Source organism: Nicotiana tabacum, chromosome 5 (assembly GCF_000715075.1).
Source record: "Nicotiana tabacum cultivar K326 chromosome 5, ASM71507v2, whole genome shotgun sequence".
In the NCBI taxonomy this organism is placed as follows: domain Eukaryota; kingdom Viridiplantae; phylum Streptophyta; class Magnoliopsida; order Solanales; family Solanaceae; genus Nicotiana; species Nicotiana tabacum.
In genome coordinates this window covers 14,248,514-14,258,322 of record NC_134084.1, presented here as the reverse complement: position 1 = coordinate 14,258,322, position 9,809 = coordinate 14,248,514, and the positions used below count along the sequence as shown (strand labels likewise).

At 30.9% G+C, this 9,809-nt stretch overlaps 1 protein-coding gene across 1 annotated transcript; it reads right to left on the bottom strand.

Moving 5' to 3' along the window:
• Window positions 1-3,775: 3,775 nt before the first annotated feature.
• Window positions 3,776-8,389, bottom strand: LOC107768540 (pectin acetylesterase 7-like). Its single transcript, XM_016587669.1, has 13 exons — window positions 8,322-8,389; window positions 7,821-7,981; window positions 7,547-7,629; window positions 7,298-7,427; window positions 7,129-7,208; window positions 6,860-6,946; window positions 6,588-6,712; window positions 6,261-6,321; window positions 5,839-5,892; window positions 5,686-5,763; window positions 5,456-5,534; window positions 4,684-4,823; window positions 3,776-4,161 (listed from the first exon to the last, which is right to left on the bottom strand). Exons 2-13 carry the CDS (start codon window positions 7,972-7,974, stop codon window positions 4,042-4,044), a joined length of 1,191 nt encoding a protein of 396 aa, XP_016443155.1. The 5' UTR covers window positions 7,975-7,981; window positions 8,322-8,389; the 3' UTR covers window positions 3,776-4,041.
• Between the last annotated feature and the right edge of the window lie 1,420 nt (window positions 8,390-9,809).

Sequence of the window (9,809 nt, the reverse complement as noted above, 5' to 3'; positions counted from 1 at the left end):
TGCCCAAAAAGTCAAAAATCGTCGCCGGGCCCACATGGTCAAAACCCGAGGTTCGAACCAAAACCCGATTACTCATTCCTCCACGAACTCAAATATATAATTTATTTTGAAATCGGACTTCAAATCGAGGTCCAAATCCCCAATTTTTTGAAAACCTAGGTTCTACCCAAAACACCCAATTTCCCCTATAAAAATCATTGATTTTGAGTTGAAATCATGTTAAAAGATGTTAATGATTGAAGGAAATGAGTTAAAATTAACTTACAATCGATTTGAAAGAAGAGTTGTTCTTGGAAAATCGCCTAAAGGAGTTTGTGTTTTGAAAAGATGTGAAAAATGAGTTTAAAATCGTCTAGGTATACAAGTTGCAGGTCTCAGATGTGGGAATTGCGAACCCCAACCTCTGCTAGCTTGGGAATTGCGAAAGAGAGCTCGCATTTGCGAACCCTTCAGGGAAAACTGGACTTTCGCATTTGCGATCAACATGTCGCATTTGCGATCAACATGTCGCATTTGCGATCAACATGTCGCATTTGCGACTTGGGAATTGCGACCATAACATCGCATTTGTGATCACCGGCCAAATGGGAAACTTCGCAATTGCGAAGATAATCTCGCATCTGCAAGAGGGAGCCGGCTTGGGATTTCTTCGCAATTTCAACAAGCCACTCGCATTTGCGAGCCAGGCTTCGCATTTGCCTGCTATGCACAGCTGAAAACCTGTAATTTTCTCAGTTAAAAATGCACCTTGTGGCCTATCCAAAACTCACCCGAGCCCTCGGGGATCTAACCCAAATATACACACAACTTCAAAAATATCCTACGGACTTATTCGTGTAATAGAATCACCAAAATAACATTATGAATATCGAATTAAACCTCAAAATCAATGAAATTTCTCAAAACTTCTTTAAACATCAAATTTTGCATTTACGGTCCGAATCACGTCAAACGGATTCCGTTTCTTACCAAACATCACATAATTATATTAAATCATATATAAGACCTGTACCGAGTGCCGATACCAAATTACGAGCCCGATACCAACACGTTCTAATCAAAATTCATTTCCAAACCTTATGAACAATTTCAGAAAATAATTTTCTTCAAAAATTCATTTCTCGGGCTTGGGACCTCAGAATTCGATTCCGGGCATACGCCAAAGTCCTATATTTTCCTACGGACCCTCCGGGACTGTCCAATCACAGGTCCGGGTCCGTTTACCCAAAACGTTGACCGAAGTCAAATTAATTTATTTTATAGTCAAAATTTATTATTTTTCACAGATTTTCACATTTAGGCTTTCCGGCTACGCGTCCGGACGGCGCATACAAATCGAGGTGATGTTAAAAGAGGTTTTAAAGGCATCGAAATGTAAAATTTCATTTTAAAATAAATAACGGTAAAACATATCTAGTGACATCATGAATATTTAAAACAACGGTAATCATGTCAAATAACTATTTCGGTATCATATCGATTAAAAGATTTGTCCCACATGCAACTCAAATTAATCGGTCACATATTCATATTAAAAATTATGTGTAAATCATGCAGGTTATGAAAATATAAATTGCAGTAAGATTACTACTCACAATACTCGTGCCGAAATACCAAATGCTTCACCTCGAGCAATCGTACAAATTTCTCCAATCAATCTATAATTACATAATATCGATCTCATGTCAATTTCCTCATTTAGGCTAAATTCATCACTAATTGAAATACTAAATCCTTCGAGTTTTATTTTATATATTTTATCATGAATTCATCGAATTATATTTACCCATGCTATAAGTAATTTAAATTAGTCCAAAATCTTTTGAATAAAAAGGTATTTATATGGTTTATTCCCTTTACTGATCAATTTCCTTAATCGTATGCATAAATTGAAACTAAATAACTTTACTGTCCATAATATTCCTTCTTAATATCTTTTGTACTCAATACTAGATTTACCACATTCAAACCCAAATCGATATTGTCATTGCAATATAGTTAAACACCAAAACTCAATTCTTGCACCCTAACTTAATTTACTCCTAACAAAGATCATATATAATGAGACTAGTTTAAGTACAAATTCAACAATACCCTTTTTTTTTCCAAATGGATCTATCATACAGTAATATTGGCTAACTTTCAATTGCATAATTTGCCCAGAATAACTCTTAGTGGTATTATATTCCTTATACCTTGTGAAACTCTTCAAATATATGAACTGAGATAAAAAGATTTACCAGAAGAAAAGAACTCAGATGAAAAATTAGAGTAGTACCCGTAAAAACAAGTGTGTATTTAAGATTTCTCAAAATTTGGTTCCAGCCTTTTTCTTCTTCTTCTTCCTCTCCCTTTGAAATCCCTTTCTGCGTTTTCTGAAGCAGACCCGTTTTCCCCTTTTCTTTCTTTCGTTTGGGTTATTTTTTTTGTTTTGTTTCTGTTTCGTTCCCCTTTATTTCACTTTTCTTTCTTTGTTTATTTGTGTTGTTTCCACAGAATGGGCTTCGGCCCTTTATTGGATACTTATTCTTTTTTTTGGTTAGTTTCTTATTATAATATAATTATTATTATTACTATTTTGCTAATGACCAATACACCCTTATTAAAAATATAGGGTATTACATATTTCCTCTAATATTGACAGCACTGATCATATCCAAAATTAAATATATAAAGAAAAAGACCGGTCCAACCTCTTTTATTAGGTTAAAATTATGTGTTGGTATTCCTCGTTTAAAACTTAAAAGTATAGTGATGCAAATATTAAAATTAGGAACAAAGTGGAATAAACAAAATGGAAGGAAATATTACATAAGAATAGATGAATTAGAAGGAAAAAAGGATAACGTTTGAGACAGAAATCTATCAAACTTCTTCCTTATTAGGGTGTAAAATAAAATGCAAAGAATTCCTATTTAATAATTCTTTTTTATTTCATCCATATAGCCGCGGTAAATGTTTCTACTCAATTATATCATTTAAATCCCATCACACAATTTTTTTTTAACTGATATTGTCATAGAATTGTGAGATCATTTTGTATAAGGTATAACGTTTCATCCAAAATTATAGTTTGAATTGGGGGGATTTGGGCGAGTTGATGCTAAATTAACACAAATTTTTATTTTGCAGGAAATATATTGCAGAAAAATGTGTTGTAAACAAATTATGGTTGTGTTACAAATCTGCATTTTTGTCTTAGTTTTATTTCCTAAGATATTGGTAAACTGTATAACTCCTAAAGAAGACAAGAAATTATTTTGCTATCTACAATGCCGGGATGATTATGTGGAATATGGATGGGATTTATTTAAGGATTTTACTCAAGAACAGATTAATGAAAAATGTGAAAAGGGTGAAAGTATATTTCCATTTGAGTATGACCTTATCCACAATTTCTCCAATCGTAAATCCTCCAGCTTCTCATAGTAGGTTAGATTATGTAATATAAATTATATAGTGATACTGAAATGTATGTACTTTCTAATTTAAAACCTTTAATTTAATGATTTATTTAACAGTTTGAGATGGATTATGGGATTATATTGTCTTAGGCAGTCTGCAGATGCAATAATGAGTTTGTGAATTCTGTAGAACTTAATAAAGATCTTTATAGTGTAATTACTATTTTTTTAGGATTTTATACCCCACTTTTTATATATAAAAAAAAAAAATTACCCCCACTATGTTCTAGGAAGTTTTTACGTTTTTTCTGAATATTCTTCAATTAATTGCTAAATCAACATGTTGGGCATGATTAAGAAACAATCAAAAGTTCACAAAATTAAATGCATATATCATTGCTCCTTACAATTAGTACATTTGAGATTTTGTTAAAATAAGAAGAATGTCACTTTTCTATACTCAAGTGAAAAAGTCACAATCCGCTGAATAAGATTGGCTCAATGTGAAAGCTTAAAAAAGATAGAAAAGTAGGCGCTTTTAAGATTACTGTAGAGTAGCTCGTCCTACATCAAGTGACTTGCTGAAGCCTTGTGTTCGTTTCAGTGACCTGGAGTGTTAAACAACTTTCTGGACATTTTAGGTGCAAAAGCTTGTAATAGAGGGGAATTTGTAACAATTCAGTGGCATGTCTGGTGTGTCTATCAATTGGACAGGACTCAGGTCGAAGTACCAGTTGCTAAATGCTTCTGCAATTGTCTGATAAAAAAATACAAACACACATACACAACTTAGCTATTGACATTGTAATGAAATCTTTACATTAATAGTATAGTTTAACCAGTTATAATAAGTTGTTTGTCTTTTTTTAGGTTGTTAAATTCATCATTATAAATTTACAAGAAACAGTTACTTGCACTTATCATTAAAGGCTTATGAAGAATTTAAACTTGATGGACTCAAACTTTAAAGTTCTTAACATTTAATTTATTATATTTTTGAAATTACAAATTCATAAAACTTACGTACTAATTTTCCTCATAGAGTGACTTTGCCGGTATAAAATAAAGAAAAGTGACTTTCTTGTATATTTTTCATTAGTTGAGTCACAAATAATCAACACATAGTTAATGAGTGGTTGAGAAAAAGAGGTGAGTGAAAATAGTAAACTATATTATGAGTTTTAACAAATACATAAAGTGTGAAGTGCAACCCTATTTTATGTTGAGTACAGAATGCACAACCAAAAATCATCTACACCTAAAGTTGAAGTTGATTTACCTTATTATGTACCGTGAAGCCATTCCAACCAACACCACTTAATATTTGGGAATGAATTAAGCAAGAGTCAATAAACATTCCTCTAGATGAAGAACAATTACTTTGTTTGGGTAATGCATTTAAGAATTCCTGTTTGAAATCTGAAATGAAACAACAAAAATTGCATGAGGTTTTCCAAATTTAATGAATTTCACGCATTTAATTCATAATTAATTGAATCCAAATTCGACTTGGGTATATAGATGAAGGGGAGCTTTAGAGCAACGGTAAAGTTATTTTCGTATGGCTTAAATGTCACGGGGTTAGAGCCGTGGAAGCAGCCACTAAGTGGGCGTTCGGACATAAGAATTGTAAGATTTCGAAAAAACATAATTTTTTTTTTCAACTGAAAATGATATGTGAAATCAGAGTTGTGTTTGGAGATGAATACAGTTTTGGACTATTTTGAACTTTTGTTAGTGATCTGAAGTGAAAATTTTGATTGAATTTTCGAAAAAAATTCAAAATTCATTTTCAAGTGAAAATTAAAATTTTATGATCAAACACTGATTTCAAAAAAAATAAAAAAAATCGAGAAAAAAGTAAAAATATTTTATGGCCAAACGGGCCCTAATACTTGCATTAGGATATCTACATCACACTCCTTGAGATGCGGCCCTTCCCTAACCCTACGTGAATACAGGATGCGTTTTGTGCACCGAGCTACCCTTTTATATGGATAATTCTTTAATAAATAGAATATGAAGTTTGGACTTGAACTTGCATCACTAACCTTGTAAAGTTTTAACAAGAGTAGCTGAGCACGTATTGTTATTAAGGTCTTCGTAATAACCAGGAAAAGTCTTGTTTATCTGATTACATTCGAAGATAAAAGATTGTTAATGCAAATTCAGTATATAAGATACAATATTAAGAAATTAAAAACTCTATATTAAAAGATAACATAGATACCAAATTCTAATTTTGATTTTTTTCATGCACTTAATGGATAATTGAGTTGACCTGAAATGTGTCAAACATTGAGTTGACTATGAAAAATGGTGTCTGGATTTCTTGTTGAAAATACTGTGGAAAAAGGCACTGCAAATTCATTAAACATAGCATTAGTTTCAAATTATAATTCAGTAAAACCCTTGAATGAGAATGGATTCTTACCAATGATGGTCTCATTTTTGAAGTGCAGGATGATGGCAACATCTTGGCTGAATGCTGATTTAGAATATAAAAATAAAAAATCACAACAAATAATATTGAATAGTATTCTCTCTCAATTTACGTGATGCACTTTCTTTTTTAATTTTTTTCAAAAACAATAAATTTTTTCTATATTTAGAAGTAATTTAACTTTAAACTTATTACTTTATATTTTATTTCAATGAAATAATTTATAGTCACGCAAAAATTTTATATTTTATTTTAGATAACAAGTTTGAATTTTTTTTTAAAATTTCATGTCCAATTAAAGAGCATCATATAAAATGAGACAGAGGAGAGTAATTGTAAGGATTGATAATGGAAGTAAGTATGGCACTAAAGAAAAAGAGTGACAAAATAGAAAGAAGGAAGAGAAATTGTACATGTAAGGTAATCAGTCCTTCATTGACAATATCCATGAATGGTATTTCCTTCATGTTTTTCCTGTTACACAAATTAACAACACTGTAATTCATCTAATAGCACTACTATTAATTACAACTAGATTTTATGTTACGCGCATTGATAATGTATAACTATTTATTTACGCCATCTCCATGTTAAGTTAACCTACAACATGTAACTTCTCATAGAAAGTCTGATATGACAATTTGAAAATAGACGAATGTACTGTCAGTTAAATTATAGTAATTGTATAAAAGAAAATTACGATATCAGTATATAATACTGGCTCTTAGGTTAATTCTTACTTGTGAAGAAAATAACTACCATCTGCAAGACACTTTACTCTAGCTGAATTAGGAAGAAGAGCTCGAAAACGATCACAGTGTAGTAAAGCAGGCAGTCCTCCAGCCGAACCACCTGAGAGAATTGCCTGCCAAAACAATAGTAGAAAATCGTAAAACATTTGAGAAATATTATTTGTTTGGTATAACGAAGGTTATTTTTTAAAAAAAACAAAATATTTTTCACAAAAACACTTGTTTTGTATTAACGAGTTACTGATACTACAGTGACATACATTTTTCGCATCCTTCATCCCTATCACCAAGAAATGTTCGATCAATGCATGAAAAACCCTCGCGCCTCTAAAATGAAGGTTAGTGACCTGATAAACATTAGCATATTATTAGAAAACTGCATAATTAATTAATCTAGATCGACAAATTGTTTTCGGATTGGTGAGGATTTCAAGTAATATTAAAAGAAGTAATATTAAAAGAGTAAATACTCCGAGTCCTTTCAAAATGTATAAGAATATGTGAGAAGCTGAGCTTAAAGATGATATACCGGGTCAACTATTTCAACGTCTCCTGTGAACGATGATCCGTCGCAATATATAACCATGACTCTATTCCAATTGTAGAAATCTAAAATTTTAAACATAAGATAGTTAAATGAGAATATTTAGAAATGATAATATGATTTAGTGATATTGTAAATACTAAGTTTATTTTACCTGGATTCTCTGTTTTATTGTTGCCAAGTATTCCATAAAATGATCTTTGTTTTGGAGCAAGTTTTGAGGAACCTTTTTCTGTCTTTGTGCGATTGAGGCAGTCTAAAACGTTATAGCACCATTCTCCTCCCTTAATAATGCAATATGAAAGTAAGAATTAATTAAGATTATAAGATACAAAATCAGATAAGATTTTGCACAATGCTCCAAGTTTTAAATGAAACAATTATTTCCATATATAGATCATACCCTAAAGTAGATAATCCAATTATTAGCTCCTTCTCCATGTCCCTTGTCATAATAGAATGCTGGTGGGGATCCATCCAAGCAAACTAAAAGCATATAAAAATCCAAATATCATTAATATGGTTATATATGCTCATAACATATGATATTAACGTTGGTTAAATAACGAAATATTTTATCACATGTGAGGCAGAATTTTCACCAAGCAATTCGTTCCTATAGCTCCACACCCTACATGCATATACACTAATGCATTATGAAGAAAAAGGAATTTTACCAGCTCCTTTCGACACTGCGCTTTCTAGAATAGTTATATCAACCATGCCAAGATTTTCATTTGATGTTTGGTTCCCTCCAAGTACAGTTTTTCCATTTAGCACAATCAAGGAACAAATGAGCAGGCATAGACATTGCAATTTTGTATGTTCCATGCTTCTTCTACAAATAAGTCAAAGAAAAATTTTGTGAGACTTTATAAAATATAAAAAAAAAATTAGGACAAAATATGCATACAATGTAAGATATTTAAAAACATTAGCCTATTGTTTAATTATATTGATGTAAATTGCATCCGAGAAAAAAAAAACCCTTAAAACCCAGACAGCAATCAGAATTCTAAGATTCAATTCCTATAATCACAAATTAATATATGAATATTGACAACATATTATAACTGAAAATGAAGAATATCAACGTTAATTTGAGAAAGTTTCTTTGTTTTTTTGTTTTGAAACAAATTAACGGAGCATCATTTTCTTGAACCCTAAAGATTTCATACCTTACAAATCAAAACCTCTTGTTCCACGAATAATTTTCGATGGAAACAAATTCTCTGGTGTTTTTTTTGTTGTTGCAACTTTAGGCATTTTTATATTGTCACAACAGAGATAAAATAGGAAAAGATGGGGTTGCTATATTTTTGCAATAGGAATTTCCTTTTTCATATATTTGTACACAAAACGCGTATATCCAGCTATACGCATATATACATACACTTTTATATAGATGTGTGTGCACGCATATGTATTTTGTATATGCATCTATTTGTGTATGTATATCCTTTTATAGCAATTTTTTGACCATTCAACGTTCACTATAACAGAGAAAAAGCCTAAAATAATTGTCCGTTAAGATTGGGTTACAGCAAGTAGAAGGAAAAAATTATGTTGGTAATGGTCGATGATGGCCTTGGTAGCACAGAAACAAGAAAGTACCGTTAATTTGACGTTACTGTTAGCATAACAGAGATGTGAAAAAGTTAATTATTTTAGTAGAGTATTATTATATTTAATATATCTAAAACTAGTTAACTATAATTAATTACTAATAATTCTAGTTAAATAAAGTAACATGTGTTGATTGTTTAATGGCCAGGTGTATGCTTTGCTGTTATCAGTTATTAGCCAAAAGAGTCATGATTTATGGAATACACTAATAATCTTTCCATTATTTGATAATAGTGCACTTTAGGTCTAAGGTACGAGAGACGTTTATAAACAAACTTTATCAAAAATTGAAAATAATGAAATTACTACTCTGAATATAATATCATTTATTGCATATCTTAGATTTTTATTTGTTTGTATCCTCTTTAGCAGTAAAGATCTAAAAAAAGAAGAACTTTTTCATATAAACTCATAACTAGTTATCGTATTTTTGCTTTAATTGGATATAAAATTCAAGATGTTAATTTGATATTTATATAGCATTAATCATAATGAAATAAAATACTAAAATTATACTTGAAAATTAGCACGATAAGGGAAAAATTATATTTAAAATGTTGAAAATTGAAAAGAAAAAAAATACTATTCTAGAAGTTGTGAATGTTAAAGAACAATATTACTAAAGATTAAACAATGTCAATAATCTGAACAATTGAAAACAATAAGATTATCATATAAATCAAGTTGAACGAAGTAGTAAAGTACCTTTCCCCATATTCTCATAGGTTAAAAATTGATCCATGAAGGAATCTTCCGAAATCCAATTATCAGATCAAGAGAGGGACCAACTCAATTGCAACATCAATAAACCTAAAGAAGCTATGAATATAGATAAGGAACTCAGCACTTCAACAATAAATACAAGCAATGTAAGCTTCAGAGACACTGTCTCCCCCCTCCCCCCCTCCCTCCACCAATCAACAACACCCTAGAAGCAGAATTCTTAAACAAATTATCACTAGAAGAAGGAAATTCCAACCCAACTAAACACCTATGTTTTATACCCATATCCACAAATAACAAGTTAAGGCTATACCGAC